Source organism: Rhododendron vialii, chromosome 3a, assembly GCF_030253575.1.
Source record: "Rhododendron vialii isolate Sample 1 chromosome 3a, ASM3025357v1".
Classification (NCBI taxonomy): domain Eukaryota; kingdom Viridiplantae; phylum Streptophyta; class Magnoliopsida; order Ericales; family Ericaceae; genus Rhododendron; species Rhododendron vialii.
Genome location: NC_080559.1, coordinates 22,216,546 through 22,233,316, shown reverse-complemented (window position 1 = coordinate 22,233,316; position 16,771 = coordinate 22,216,546). Strand labels below are relative to the sequence as shown.

Sequence of the window (16,771 nt, the reverse complement as noted above, 5' to 3'; positions counted from 1 at the left end):
AGCTCATTCTGAGTTCAGTACCTAATTCTCCTATGACTCTAGAAATTGAACCCCTTGTAGAAGAGGAGACTTTTAGTGTTGAGCAACCAGAAATCCATTCTCTTGCTCAAGGAGAAAGAGTGCCGGAGCCTCTTGTTGATCAATCAGAAATTCATTCTCCTATTCAAGGAGAAATGATGTCAGAGCCTATGGAAACATCGATTGAAGCTACTGAAGTCCCAGAGCAGCCACAGACTAAAATGGAAATCAATACCCCAGATTTGACCATCAAACCCACTACCCCAATAGTTTCTCCTTCATTTGTTGATAGGGCTGATACAGATTTGACAGCCAATTTACCAACCTCTGACTTGGACCTTATGTTGACTAAAACTAAGAGATATTCTGAATTCTATTCAAGGTCCATTTCTGAGTTTTCTGAATCTTTGACTCCTCCACCTTCCTCTGAGCTTAGTGAAGAGACAAAAGATGAGATGAAAACCTTTTTTGAGCTGCTTGAGCTTCCTTTATTAGAAATTGCCACTGATCACACTACAGCTTTTACTAGCTGTATGAATCATTTGGTATCTAAGAAGGTTTTCCCATTATCTGAGCAAATCAAACTTAAGGAGTTTGGTTCAATTGTAAATGAGAGTTTGACAGTAGCAGCCTATTGTCAGAAAGAAATGAAGAACAAACAGGATACTCTCAATTAATTTGCAGCCATTTCAACCAAATTGGACACAATGGGGAGCAATATACATCAGCTGAAGGATGAATTACAGCAAATTGAAGATGAAAAGGCTGCCCTTCTTGCCCGTTTGAGTCAACTTGATGACCAACAGAAAGTTCTATTAGCACGGAAGGAGTTGATCAGTCATAAATTATCCAAGATCTCCTATGATGAGCAAGGGACTAAAGCCATCATTACAATGGCCAACGCCGACTTTTTGAAATATCAGGAAAAATACAATGCTACAAATAGCAAGTGGAGCTATTTTTCCAAGTTGTTCTTGGAAGTTAAGTCCAAGAACCATTAATTAGTCTGTATAGTACAACTATAATTTTGGCCTATATATTTCAGGCATCTTTTAGTTGTATCTTTTACTTCCTTGCAATGTTTAGCCTACTTTTCAGGCTTTTATAGCTTTTGTTTTAAGAACATTTGTATGAAATTTTGAGTATGCTTATCTTATTCCTGTATTTTCTCAAAATTACAAGGATCTCTGAATAACTCCTGTCCAGAATCGATAGGGAAATCCAAACCTTGCCTGTTTTCCTCTTTGCATTTGAAACAACCTTATTGATAGGGTCACTTCATAGGAAATCATAAAACCATTAACCGATTATTCCGTTTCTTAATAATGGATATAAATCGTGGCTACATATTAACTTCTTTATCGATGGGATAAACCAATGACATTCCATGGGAAACACCAACCGTTTTCTCCTCCACTTCCTGATAGTGGGGATGATCATGCGTAATAACTGCTTTGATTAACTGCTCAGAAACTGAACCGTTGTTAATCTTTTCTTTTATAAATTAAACTTTTGTGGGATGGTTGCACATCAATCCTCTTTTATTCTCAATTGACTTCTCACTTTTCGTGATTTTTCTGCTCATAGTCAAATTGACACCATGGACATCGATCTAAACACCCCCTCGTCTTCTTTTGATGCCGTCGATCGTCCACTTTCTCCTATTACGGCCATTTCTGGCTGGGATGATCCTTTGCCATCCAATCCTCCATCCAGTTAGAGTATTAAACCTCCCACTGAAAGGGTAGTTGTAAGAATGGAGAATCCTCCTCTGTACCCCAACTCAAGTCTTCGACGCTCACACGTCAAAGTCAGCTATCAATTCCCTTGGGTCAGAGAGGAACCAATGGCAATGTTATTGGATTCACTACTTTCTATGCCATATAGGCCAATGCCATTTCAACTGGCAGAGGCAGGTGGCAAGCCCAGCTTGGAAAATCACGAATCCCTTTTCGAGAGGGCAAGAAATCAACAAGTTTATTGGAAAGAAATGGTGAGAAAGCCATGTTTTCCTGATGGCTTTTCTGATGATCAGCCTGACATCTCTCCTCTTCCTGAGAATCCTGATTGGTTTCAAGAATTGGAGAAATTAAGGTATAATCCCCCACTATCTCAAGCCCATGTAGGGTATTCGATTTATAGAGATTCTGATGAAAATACAGCCAAAGAGCTACTGGCTGCTTTTGCCTTTCTGGACATTCACATTCTGGAAGAACATGTCCCATGTTTGAACTTCCTGTGGGCATGTGAAACCCTCCAATTTTATGAGAGTAGCCTCATTACTACCCACCTTCATGGGTTTAAATCTGCACTGCCTCTTATAAGGCTTTGGATGAAGATCAGCACTGCTGCTTACTATGATCCCTTTTGGGTTAATTATGAAGTTCAACATGAAACAGTGGTTAAACTTCACAACAAAGTATTAGACCTAGATCACTCCAACTGGGAGCTACCATCGAACTCCTCAAAAACTCTGTTCAAAAAACATCGGAACTGGCTTCGGAAGAAAAACCACAAGAGAGCCCATCTCTTGGCTCAAGCTGAAAAGAGTGTAATGGCCATGAGGCCATTAGTAGATAAGAAGATAAAGATGGATGCAGGGGCAATGGTTAAGGACAAAGAGCATGCATTCCTAACCTATGCTTGGGAAAAATTTCATGTTTTTGTTACTTGGAGTTTCCCACATTATTTCGAAATCATTCGAATTGATGCTAATGGTAACCCTGTTGTGCCCGTCAATGCCTAAATGCCCGTCAATGCCTAAATTTATAGGCATTAGTTAGATTTTATCTATGTTCTGTTTCCTTTCTAAAATAGGAAATATTATGTTTACTTCCTTTTGTAAGCAGGAAATGTCACTTGTTTTATGTTGAATGAAAAGTAAGCCTAAGTTTATAGGCTTTCAATGATGATCTGTTTAGGTATGAATTACCTGTCCGTCGATTAAGGCTTTTATCTGTCGAGTAACTCCCAAGGAGATGGAAAATATGTCTTTAAATACTTTCCATTGATTGTTCTTTCATGAACATTTCCAAGAATAGATTCTAACTGATAAGCTCCGCCTCTTAGTACTTTTAATACACGAAATGGTCCCTCCCAGTTTGGAGACCATTTACCAAAATATCTTTTCCTTTTCTTATCTAAAGGCAAAATTGCCTTCCAAACCAAATCGCCTTTTGCAAATGATTTTTCATGGACTCTTTTATTATAAACTCTCTCTAGATTTTTCTTTTGTGCTTGTATATTATTTAAAGCATCTATTCTGGATTCCTCTAGTCCATCTAACTCTTTATACATTGCTTTCTCGAAATCAACATTATTTGGGCCATAATGCCTAGCAACTCTATGAGATGTAATATTAATTTCAACGGGTAATACTGCAGCTTGGCCATATACTAACTCATATGGTGTAGCTCTTGTGCTTTCCCTTTTTGAAGTCCTATAAGCCCATAACACTTTTGGCAGTAAATTATGCCATTCTCTTGGATTGTCAGTTATCATCTTAGACAGAGTATTCTTGATAATTTTATTAGTAGATTCCACTTGCCCATTTGCTTGGGCATAATAAGGAGAAGAATTCAAGACTTTTACTCCATATGAATTAACATAAGTCATTACTTCGTGACCATTGAACACAGATGCCTGGTCTACCGTAATTGTTTCAGGAATACCAAATCGATAGAAAATATATTCTTCAATGAAATCAATTACCTGTTTCTGTGCTACACTCTTCAATGGGATAGCTTCTGTCCATTTCGTAAAATAATCTGTAGCTACCATTACATACTCATGTTGTTGAGATGAGTGAGGAATTATTTCTCCAATCATATCAATTGCCCACCCCCTGAAAGGCCATGGTTTAACAATTGATTGTAAAGGAAAAGCTGGAACCCTTTGAATAGGTCCATATTGCCGACATTTTTGACATCCCTTAGCATAAGAGATGCAATCTTTCCTTATTGTTGGCCAAAAATAGTCGTATCTTTTAAGTAACCATTTCATTTTCTCTCCAGATTGATGAGAACCACAAGTTCCTTCATGAACTTCTCCCATAACTGTCATTGTTTGGGATTTAGCAATGCACAGCAATAATACTTCATCTGAAGATTTTCTAAACAAATCATTGCCCATTATAACATAGTTAACGGCCCTTTGCTTTATATTGCTATCTGTTTTCTCCCTCGGATTCTCTAGGAATTTTCTTATTGGAACCCTCCAATCATCAACCAAACTTATTTCCATAATATCAAAATCATTCCTATCTCTTTCTATAGAGAAAGGCAATAATCTCTTCTGGACTTTTATTAATTTTTCATTTTGCCCTTCTGGAATCCTGATTTCAGAAGCAATTTGTGCCATTTGATTAGCATCACCATTTTCTAATCTATAGACATGTTGCAATTGTACTTCATCAAAATATGATACCAGAATTTTAACTTTCTGTAGTTGTAATTCTAATAAAGGATGATTGCACTTATATTCACCTGTTATCTATCGAATCACCAATTGTGAGTCCCCCATAACATTTAAATATCTAATATTCAATTCTTTTGCAATCTCTAAACCGATAATCAAAGCTTCATACTCAGCTTGATTATTGGTTAAAATCCTGCTTTCATCTAACTGGAAAGAGAACTGTAAAAATTCCCCTTTCGGAAATGTAAAAACTATGCCTGCTCCAACCCCTCTGTCAGTTTTAGAGCCGTCGAATGACAATTTCCATGGTTTCATTTCAATCATATGTATCTCAAATTCATCCTTTTCCATTAACATGTTAGGATGATTAGCTACGAAATCAGCTAAAACTTGCCCTTTTACTGCTTTTTGAGGCACGTACTGTAAATCATATTCTATTAAAGATAACAACCATTTTCCTTGTTTGCCTCTTAATATGGGCCTTGTTAAGATATATTTAATGATATCTGTCTGTGCAATTACATGTACCGTCGACGGTAACATGTAACATCTTAACTTGATGGCAGAAAAGTATAATGTTAAGCATAACTTTTCAATAGGCTTATATTTTATCTCACATTCATTTAATCTCTTACTAAGATAATAAATGGCTTGTTCATGACCATTTTCATTATCTTGAGCCAAAAGACAACCAATCGATTGGTGTCCTGCTGAGATATATAATTTTAAAGGTTTTCCAATTATTGGTGGCATCAGAATAGGAGGCCTGACCAATGATTGCTTCAAAAACTCAAAAGCCTTCTGATGTTCTTTTTTCCATTTAAAATCTTTCTGAGACTTTAACTTCAAAAGTGGGAAAAAAGCAAGAGTTTTTCCAGATAAATTGGAAATAAATCTCTTGAAAAAATTTACCTGTCCCAAAAACTGTTGGAGTTCTTGTTTATTTGTTGGAGGCTGTGCTTCTATTATAGCTTTTGCCTTATCTTTATCAACCTCAATCCCTTTCTTATGAACCAGAAATCCCAAAAAATTTCCAGCAGTAACTCCAAAAGCGCATTTCATTGCATTCATTTTCAACTTGTATTGTCTCATCCTCATCAAGACTTGCCTTAAGTAGTCTACATGCTCATCAAATGTATGTGATTTTACTACTATGTCATCAATGTAAACTTCCATAAACCTTCCAATTAGGTCATGAAAAATCACATTCATTGTTCTCCGATAAGTCGCCCCTGCATTTTTTAATCCAAATGCCATAACAATCCATTCAAACAATCCAATATATCCTGGACATCTAAATGCAGTTTTGTGTGTATCTTCTTCTGCAATAAATATCTGGTTTTATCCAGAATAACCATCCATAAAAGAAAGAAATCGATGGCCTGCGGTTGCATCCACTAAATGGTCTACAACAGGCATGTGATACTCATCTTTTGGTGATGCTGTATTTAAATTTCTAAAATCGATGCATATTCTTACCTTACCATTTTTCTTAATTACAGGAACAATATTTGAAATCCATTCAACATATTTAACAGGCCTAATAAATTTGGCCTTAAATAATCGTTCTATTTCTTTCTTTACTTCTTTTTGAACTTCAGGTGTCATCTGTCTTGGAATTTGTTGATATGGAACAAAGTCCTCTTTAATAGGAATTTTGTGTTCAACCAATGATCTGTTCAAACCAGGCATATCAGGATAATCCCAAGCAAAACAATCTTTGAATTCAAACAACAAGTACTTCAAACAATCCTTCATTTCATCAGGTAAAGCAGCACATATATGAAGAATTCTAGGATTTTCCTCTGTTCCTACATTAAAATCCTCTAAAGGATCTTTTACTTCTGCTTTATAATCATCAAGTTTAGCAGGAGCAGCTTCAAGATCTTCCATAGTCAATTCCTTAAAAGTCAAAGGACTATCATCTACTACACAGTCTGCCCAATTACAAGAAATAGGCTCATCAGCCTCTAATTTCTTAGATACAATGAAAGAAAATAATCTCTTAAAAATAGCTTTTAAAGTAGCTAACTCTTCATTTACATGGCTCAGATTGTCAATAATCATGGGAAACCTTTGATTTAGAACCACTAAACCTTAGTATCATGTTAGGTCTAACAAAATCTCCACTTATTTCCTTAAAACCATATGTAATGTATTTAAGGAATTGGCTTTCAGTAAGGCTTACCCCTATCGACTTCACTTCTGAACCGTCAAACTTGATTGGCCATAAGTCTTCATCATATAGACCTGCCTCCACGTTGTTGGTATCTGCTTTGAATGGATGTTTATCTGCCCAGAAAATTTCCATTCCGTCGACCTCTTTATTAATGCCTGATGTAAAGAAGAGGGAACACAACCGTTTATGTGAATCCAATCTCTGCCTAACAAGGCATTATAATTGGAGGAAGAATCAATAACAAAGAAAGTAGTGTTCATCTTTCTGTTTCCAATTTGTAATTGCAAAGAAATCACACCTTTAGCAGGTGAACATCCTCCTGCAAAATTTCCAACTGTCACTTCTGTTGGGATCAAATCTGACTCATTTTTGTTCAAAATCTTCATCATTTTCGAAGGCAAGATGTTTACTATAGCTCCATTATCAATCAAAACCTTATTAATAGGTTGCCCATTGATATGAACCATAATATATAATGGCTTTAAATGCCTGACCAAAGCATCTACAGGAGTCCTCAAGACAATCACAACTTTTTCTTTTGTGTCTTTCTCAATTTGAATAGACTTCTTTTTGCTCATTTATTTTCACTATAGCATCTGTTTTGTCTTCAACATCCCCTTCTAAACTCGTGGGCTGATTAGGTTTTGCCTGGAAAGTTTTTGGCAAAACTAAAATCATGTTGCAATGAACTCTAGTAAGGGAAACTGACCCGAATTGGATTGTATTCAGTGCTTGGCCAAAGGTGGTAGACTTTTGAGAGTCTACTTCATTCTTGTCATCTTTGAAATCTTCTTTCATCATATCTGAACTGTTAACTGACAAAAGATAATCATCTTCATCATCTTCTAACAATACTTGTTGAAATTCTTCCATCTTCTTCTTTAAGCTCTTCTTGAATTCCACCTTTTGCTCCTTAATCGATAGAGCAGGGGAAGAACTTGAGTTTTGCCACCCAAGCCTTTGAGTAATGGTTGGTTTGATTGTTTGCCCCCCAGGTTTTTTCTACCTCCTTTGCTTTTTGTTTAGGCATTGTTGAAACTGATATAGTTGACTCCCTAGTCCAAACCATGGGGGCTACCTGATTTAGAACTGTTTTGGCCTTTATTTCTGGCCACTGTGTTGAATCCATCGTTATCTGTTGGTCTCTCCTTTCTTTTTCTGAAATCTTCCTTTGTAACCTCCTTTTCTGAGTGTTGGTGATGGGCTCGAATTCCCTTACATTTAGGAATTTAGGATGTCTCACTGTAGCCCACCCATGATGCTCGATATTTGGTGGAATTACCATCCTTCCTTGATATCCACCTCTGACAAAAGGCATTCTTCCCTTTGATCTTACACCCCTTGGGTAAAAACCTCTTCCCCTTCCATTCATAAATGAAGGTGGATAAATTAGACTTGCATCTGGTTTCCCAGGTAGTGCTGGAATCACAGGATATCCTTTAAATAAGAATGGTCCATCATCTTCCCCGTACCATTTGAGTGATTCAGAAGGTATAAAAATCCCAGGGTCTTCACCTTCAAAAATCAACTTTGGACCTATATAAATTTGCAAATCACTACTTTCCATAGTATTGAATCTAATGGAACCTTTAGCATAGGTACCATTGTACTCTTTTTCTGCAATAATCTCTTCCCCTTTCTTGATCTCCTCATCACATCTCAAACAGAAATAATTCTCAAATTTCTGCCTCACTTGAACTTCCTCTTCTCCTTCCATAATTTCTTCTTCTTCTTGAATCCTTCTTTCAATTTGAGATGCCATTTTCCCTTTCTTCAATCTGGCAGTCACCATATTGACTTCCACCAAAGGAAAAGGATCAATATCAATACCCATCACTTCTTTATTTCCCTTAGCATACTGTAACAGGCCCTTCTGGATTAGGTCCTGCACACAATTTCGAAATGTAACACAATTGTTAGTATTGTGTCTAAAAGAATTATGCCACTTACAGTAATCTTTTCCTTTTCTATCCTTTTCAGGAGGAATCATATGCCCTGGTGACAAAGTTAAGAACTTTTGATTAATTAGTTCATCAAATAGTTGATCAGCTTTGGACAAATCAAATGAGTATTGTCTAAAATTTGCTTGATTTCTCCTATTTGGATGAGATGAAGGCATATTCACAGGCTTCTCAGCCTTTGTTAAAGTGTCACATACAATTGGTGTTTTTCCAATCACTTGGGCAACATCAATCTCTACGTCCCCCTCTATATCTTGGTAATATGTACCAAGCGATTTACTTTTCCTGTATTCCCCTTCCATAAGAATAGCCTCATATCCTATGGCTTTGGAAGTAAAATCAAATAAATCTCTAAATTCAGTTCCAGTAAAGTGTTTCTTAAAATCATAATCTAGCCCTTCTTGGGCTATCTTCACTATTTTCAGACTCGGGGATGTAAAAATGACACTGATTCCTAATCTTTTTGAATCTGTTCATATATTGTTCAACAGACTCTGAAGGCTTTTGTTTGATTTTAGCCAAGTCTGCTACTGAAATTTCTGGTGCATGCCTAAAGAATTGAGTATGAAACTGTTCTTCCATTTCTCTCCAAGAATGAACAGAATTTGGAGGCAGACTAATAAACCAAGAAAAAGCAGTTCTAGTAAGAGAATGAGGAAACAACTTTAATTTTAGAGCCTCATCCAAATCTGCTTCACCTATTGTAGGCAAAATCTTCCAACATGCTCTATGGTCGACTGATTTTCCTCTCCATTGAAAAGAACTAAATCTGGAATTCTATAATGCCTAGGAAAAGGCACATTATCAACCCAATTTGGATACGGTTTCTTAAACATAGGTTTTTCAATTCTTCATAATCCAGGACCATACATGTCTTGCATAATATTCATGAGTTGAGCTCTTAAATAAGGCTCCTGAATCCTTCCAGTTTGATTTGGAGGAAAAAGGATTTCAGGTCTAATATCATACCCATATGGATAATCTTGTCTTCTTATGTTTGGTGGATCGTACCCATAAAGATTTGGATCACCATTATTCATATTTGGAATGTTCCTGTTATCATTCCTAAAAATGTTTGCATAAATATTTTGCCCTCCATGGGCATTATTTCCAATATTTCCAGTCTCTGTTCCCATAGAAACAGTAGTTGGTATACTTTGATAAAAGCTCTGATTTTGACCATTGCTAATATTATTTGGGACTCTATTCATACCAGTAAAAACAGTTTCAAAAGTTGGATTATCAAATACCTGTGTAGAAGGTACTTCAGTACTACGGTTGGTATATCCACTGGTCTGTCCAGGGTTAACGTTTACGTTAACTGGGACTTCCACCGTTGGTTGATTTCGTGCCACTGCTGCCTTAAATATAGCCATCAAAGTTTTGGCTACTTCACTTTCTGGATCATTTAAAACTCTTGCAAATTGTTGGACCCTAATCAAATGACTCGATCTCTGGACCATTTGGTTGGCCACCCTCTGGACTCCTCTGGTCCGGATTCATAGTATTGATTCCATTTGCATCACTTCCACCATTAGCATTGGCAGAATTGTTGTCATTGTTGCCATCTGTTGGCAATTGATTCCTAGTCTTTGGTGCCATTACTCACTTCCAAATTAGTAATGGGCCCTCCTTCTAGCGCCAAAATTGTTACCAAAATTCTTGTTTTCTCTCCAATCGACGGAGAATCGACGGGAGATTGTATCGTAAGCTTGCTGGAATGTGGGTGTGAAAAGTGGAGTTTGGTTCCTTGCCGTATTTCAGGACTTCTTTGGAAACAAACAATGAAGTGGATGAAGTATGGAAGAAGATTAACAAAATGGACTTTATTAACCCTCAAAGTAGAAGAACAATCAATCGAGATGATTGAGTGAGCAATTACAAGTTAACTCTACTCCTAGAAAAGAAAAGATAAAGGCCTGATTGGCGTTGTTTGTGTGTGTTGAAACTGCTACTAACTTGTACTTAAATAGGCCTCCCTGAATTTGAATTCAAATCTTCCCTCCAAAGTAGCAGTTGAAAAACTCCCTTGAATTCTGATGAAGAACCTTCTCCAACTGCCGATCATGCCCACGTCAAGAAAACTGTTTTGTTAATTGCGGTTAACATCCTCTTTAATCGCGGAAACATGGGACTTAATTCCTTTTGACACTTGTCACCTGATCGACGGTCCAAAGGGTCATAGGAATGCGCCACGTGTAGGCCAATCGACGGACAAGACTTTTTATAGTTTCATCATCGATTTACTTCCATTCTAAATTATTAAGGTGAGTCCATTCTATTCTTTTATTTACCCATATTTACCCTTGCCACGTGTCGCCCAATCCACGGGTAAAAAGGAATTCTCAGTTATGGTACAAATAGAATGATAAACAAGTCAAATGAGAAAACAGGTAATTGATCAAGTTTGGTTTGATAACTTAACGAGTTTTAAAATTATGTTCGAGCTTAGATTGTTTTTTAGACAAGCTGATCTCAAACAAGCTTTAATCTTGCCACATGAGCCGATCTTAAGTAATTTAATTTTTTTATATATAATAAGCCGAATGAGCGGAGTAGTAGCTTGTTCAACCTTGACTTGAAACCTTAATGAGCTTTTAAAAAATGTTTAAGTTTGGTTTGTTTATGTAACTAACCAATCTTGAACAAGCTTTTAACGAACGAACACGAGCTCAAACTCAAGTAGTTTTGTTCATTTACCAGCCCTAACTCTAGGGAAAGGGAAAGCACCCCTTATGAGGCTTGAACCCTAGCCTCCATTAAGGGAGCCTTTGAGCAATAACATTGAGCTAGAAGCTCGTTGGTCCTCCCGGATCTTGGTTCGTTTGTTTTTTAGTTATACTTCATTCGTCCCTCTTTAAATATCTCCTATGTAATTTGGTGTAAGAAAATTAAAAAATATATGTAAAAACATACTCCATTTTTTAGGGTTTGAAAATGCATAAATTCTAGCAGGGGACATTTAAAGTGTGACAGAAGGAGTAAATAATATCTTAAAAATTATGGCATACCACCTCCAAACAAGAAAAAATTAATTTGTGCTCTTGGGGGTAGAGTCACATTTACCTTGTTCGGTTAAGGGTTTTGAATTTTGGATTCTAATCATTATCCTATTTCTCTTTAATCATTACTCTCATTTTTCTCTCTATCTCCTTCCAATCATTATCCCTATTTTCAATTTGTATTCTATTTCTCTCTACATTTACCTTGTTCGGTTAAGGGTTTTGAATTTTTTGCTACACCACTGTGTGCGACCCACAATGGTAAAAGAAAAAAGAGAGATTAATACTTAATTTACTCTAAGGGTCCATTTGATTAATTAGAGTGAAAATGATAATAAAAAAAACGTAAGAAAGAGAAAAAATAGACTTCTTTGTTGTTTCATTAGTATGAAAATGGTAGAAAGTGCAAGAAGTAAATTTTATTGTACCACTCATTTAAGCATAGTTATATAGCTTTCACTTTTTTGCTAAATGTACATGAAAATTTTATTTTGTTGCGGAAGTTATTAGCTCTTATATTTGACACTTTCCATTATGCTTATATATTTATTTTCCTACCAGGATCCATATTGTATATTAAGGGTAAGTTAGTAACTATAAGCATTTTGTTACAAAATTATTGCATGCAGAAGTTCATTTTAATCAAACACATAGTTTCATTTTTTTTATTTTCTTTTACTCCATTTTCTTTCATTTTCACTTTCCAACGTAAATTTCTTCCTCATTCTAAGGTACACGTTTCTTGAAAATTGATATAAAAGGAAAAAAGAAAGATCAATGAAAATTGGTATAAAAGGAAAAATAAACTTTGATCTTTTCAAGACAAAAAACAAACCGTTTGATTGATTTGTCACTATTAAGAAATAGCCTCTCTGACTTTATTGAGGAGGGCATTCCCTGTTCCTTACGATCCATCTAGTTACAGAAAATAAAATCTAATTAAAAGCATGCTGTGATCCAGTCCCAGTAACGACCCAAAATCTATGCAAAAGTTTTGACTACTGTTCATCAATATAGTACGTACTACTGTACTTTTTAATCAGGTTTACAGGCTTACAGCCTAGCAGCCACGTTCATTAGTCGATCTTGGGGTTTCACCCAATGATCGTATAGCGCTAGCTTTTCTGAAACGTGAGGTTTATGATTTGACTCTAATAAATAGGAGATTGACCCTCGTAGTAATATTAAAATCGTATTGTATGGCAAAAAAAAAAAAAAAAGGCTATTTTCATTCTAGTTAGCCCCAAATTAAAGGGTTTTTTTCCAAGTGATGTACTCTATATATCATACTCCGTAGTATTATATATACATCAAAACCGTCACAAGCCGCTTATATAAAAAATAAAATAAAATAAACCCGTCCCAAGCCAGCTGTTTTTGTTTTTCATCTTCAACAGGTTTTTATTCATTCGAGATATAAAAAAATAAAATAGAATAACAACAGGTTTATTCATTCACTTCTAAACAGTTGTACTATCATGCAAAAGAACCCAATTGAGATACGGACTAGTATCTTGTTATGGTCTTTCCAGCTGCTGGGACTATAATGTGTCTGTTTTTACTCAACCACTCACATGCCGGAAAATCGTTGACAACGACTTCCGAAGCAACCCAGGGGGTTGCATCCGGCCAGTACTAAATTAATTGGATGTTCCCCTATATATTCTTCTCCTTTTATTTCTTTTGCCATTCGAGGCCGGTTCAGCTAAGGTCATTATTTTTTAAGTATTTATTTTTCATTTTATGAAATAAATTATTATTTTATAATGTATCATCTTTAATTTAAAAAATAAGTATTTATTTAAAAATAATTACTTATTTCAGTCTGTGGAACACATTTTGAATATCTGATATTATAATTGGGTGAGACGTGTATTTTGTAACCTTTTGTGCTAGACAAGTAGTGACGGCCATCGTTATCCCATGTCTCTTATTACGAGTTTTTTTTTTATTATTTATTTGGCACCAAATTATATGGGTCTGCACTTCTATGTTTTTACTAAAAAAATTAAATACAAATACCTCAATATTAAAATTTTCTGTCGTATACATGAAAGAGTGATCTCCTCTACAAAAGGGTCGGTTGCTTATATAGATAATTGAGTACGATTAAAAAAGGTTAGGATGCTTCCTATATGCCTACAAAAAGGAGGAAATTTCTGTGAAGAGTTCCGGCCATTTCTTGATTGAGTACAATTGAAAAAAGTCAGGACCAACTTTTTTCAGTGTTTTGGCCTCTGAGTACCAACTCGTCTCAACACGGTTTTCATCTCTCAACTCTCTCTACTTATTATTCCAAAAGTCTTCTTCAAAATCTTTACCAAACAAACTCATACAGCTGGAAAGTACTGGAAACAGTAATATCAACTATGAGAAACAGAAAGACTGCATGTGTTTGAATGTAGCATTGGTGGGGCATGACAAAAGCAAGCAAATTAAGAAAACCGAAAAAATAAAATTAGCTTCATAAGTCTTCCATTTTTTCCCCTCTTCCGTCTCTGCATAAACCCATGATCTGAAAATAACCTTAACAGACGTATGTGTAAATTGGTTCTGGACATCTTGAGTATTAGAGAAAAAAAAAAAAACACAAACACACACGCACACACAAAATATCACGTACCACGAAATCTTATTGTACCCATTTCGGTTGCTTACCCCTCCTGAAGTGTTTGGAGATGCTTCCTCTGATAACTGTTTGTTGCTAAGAAAAAGCAAACAATAAAAAACTTTGAAAATATTTTAATTGGGTGGCTGGTTGAAATTTGGGATACTTAGCCAAAAATTTATCATATTTATATTTTTTTGAGCTCAAGGACAAGCACTTTTTGCAATCAAACAAAAGGACAAATGTGTCTATGAAAGTGCCTAAAACCCTAAGGTACTCTTTAAAATTGCCTAACCCACTAAAATTCTATAATTGGAAAGTGCACCCAAATCCTATGAAAGTGCATGACCTAAACATGTTTTGGCCTTATGGCTAAAAAATTCAAAAAATTAAAGTACCTCCACTGAAAATTATTTTGCTACGTCCATCCCTTAAATGAAAACTATTTTAGTCGTTGTTATGGTTAATGGCCGTTGGGGCATTTCCAGGTTGTTTCGATTAAAAGGGCCTATACTATAGGCTATACCAAGAGATGAGATGTGAGAGCATCAGTTGATCGACTCGACTTGCAAACTTTTCAATCCATCTTGGCCTACTTTACAGCGTTTTTAATTTGAACTCCTTCAATTGGGCTCACTTTCAACTTAAGCCCAATTGGATAGGGCCCCTCAGCCGTTCAATTAGCTTTCTTTTTTCTCGGCTAAAATCAGTAATTTTAGTTATAGTTAATTAATATTGGGAGTGATAGTACCTACCACTAGCCTATCACTCCACTTTTAGATCAGTTAGCTATATATTACTAAAAGAAATATTGTTGCCATCCGCTCAAATTCAAATATCCGACTAATGTGAACTTTTTTTTTTGACACGAATGTGAACTTATTGGGTACGGAATAATACACATAAAAAGGAAAAACAATTAGAGATCTAATTCAACTTTCATCATATATCAATTTACTTTGGTGGATATATATGCATTTTTTTACAAATTTCAATACAACTTTTTATTATTATCCAACGCCCAATGAGCTAGTGTTTACACCATATATAATACCGCATGCCGATATCGACAACAATATGACAATTATGAGAATGTTTCCTATTTTATTATTATTATTATTATTATTATTATTATTATTATTAAATCGTATTAATAATATAACTAGTTAATGTATTTCTATTATTATTGCCATTTTTTTATTACACGAGCATGACACTTGGCATGCTCTAACACATTTGGAAGTTGGGTAATTGACTGGCCGGTCCAAAAAATTGAATTAAGTCTTGGTTTTCTAGACGCAAAGGTAATTTTCTGTTTGGAAGTTGAAGAGAATTTATTTGGACAACTGGAAGCAAAGAAGAATGAAGAGTATTGAAGAAGATAGAAAGTTATTTCTTACCCATTTGGTTTTCCTATAAATAGCCTCTTTGGGTTTCATTGCAATATTCTCTCTCCAACAAATCAAACATCTATCTTTATTTGTCTTTCAATAATGTCTTAGGGGTAGGAGTAACTTAGAATCCTATGTATCGATTTTGTTCTTGAAGATTGATATGCTTTGCATCAACGATTTTCTTTTATGTGTTGACACTCTGTTGAAGGTTAATGAAAAAATCTCTTTTGTTAATCTTCGATTATTGTTCTTGATATCAATTCACATTTGATTCTATTGCCACTTCATATCCGATGAAGTTATGAAATACGGCATGAAACTATGGGTTCGGCTTTGGAGGCAAGCCGCATTGTCCTTATTTGTGTTGTTGACTTTGTTTCCCGAAATCTCTGTTGAGTTTCGAATAAGGGAAAAATAGGTAAACAACTTGTTACCATTTTCCATTAATTTTTAGAGTTTGGTATGTGAATTATAGGTTCTAGGACTTTGCATAATAATTAGAATTTTGTAAAAGTATTTAAAGGATGATGTGCTTTTCAAATTTTCCATTCTACATTCTTAAAACATACTCCAAATTGTGGATGGCTGAGCACCCCTTTAAACCATTTGACATGGTTCTAGTTATAAATTGGTTTGTGTGTCCATCGACTACATATACCTATCATTTTCTTTTTAATATTTTCCTTTTCCCTAGCAACCTATATAAATGGAGATTTTCATTCGAACCCGTTTATTGAGGACGACCAAAATTATACTGACCATGATTTGAGCACCGCCACCTACACATATTGAATTGAGCTGATTTATATGGACCCACTCAGTTTTTAAAAAAATTATTGAGCGACTCAAATCATTCGAGCAGAACTGAAGTGGGCCCCGAGTACCCATTAGTTCATGGTCGGTATGATTTTGGTTGGTTCCTTAGAGCATCCACAATGTAATAATCAAAATTAAAAGGTTGCTAAAGTTAGCAATGTTTACTCAAAAAAGTGCTCATATTGTAATAATCAAACTTAACAATCTCTTAGCAATTCATCAAATCTTGGCCTTTGAATAATTAAAACTAGCAACTTTTTGCCAATAATCAAATCTAATGGTCTCTATATTTTTTCAATCAAGTACACACATTATTACATAAGAACCTTCTCTCTCTGCCATCTTCTTTCTCTCCCTCAACAATGTTTCCAGAAAAT

At 35.4% G+C, this 16,771-nt stretch overlaps 2 protein-coding genes across 2 annotated transcripts in view; one reads left to right on the top strand and one right to left on the bottom strand.

Moving 5' to 3' along the window:
- Positions 1–16,771, top strand: part of LOC131320459 (CASP-like protein 5B2) — an 85,836-nt gene that overhangs the window by 21,286 nt on the left and 47,779 nt on the right. The gene's annotated exons all lie outside the window — the stretch shown is intronic.
- Positions 4,510–7,191, bottom strand: LOC131321220 (uncharacterized). The gene is made up of 4 exons (XM_058352222.1): positions 6,912–7,191; positions 6,509–6,768; positions 5,914–6,411; positions 4,510–5,769 (listed from the first exon to the last, which is right to left on the bottom strand). Exons 1-4 carry the CDS (start codon positions 7,189–7,191, stop codon positions 4,510–4,512), a joined length of 2,298 nt encoding a protein of 765 aa, XP_058208205.1.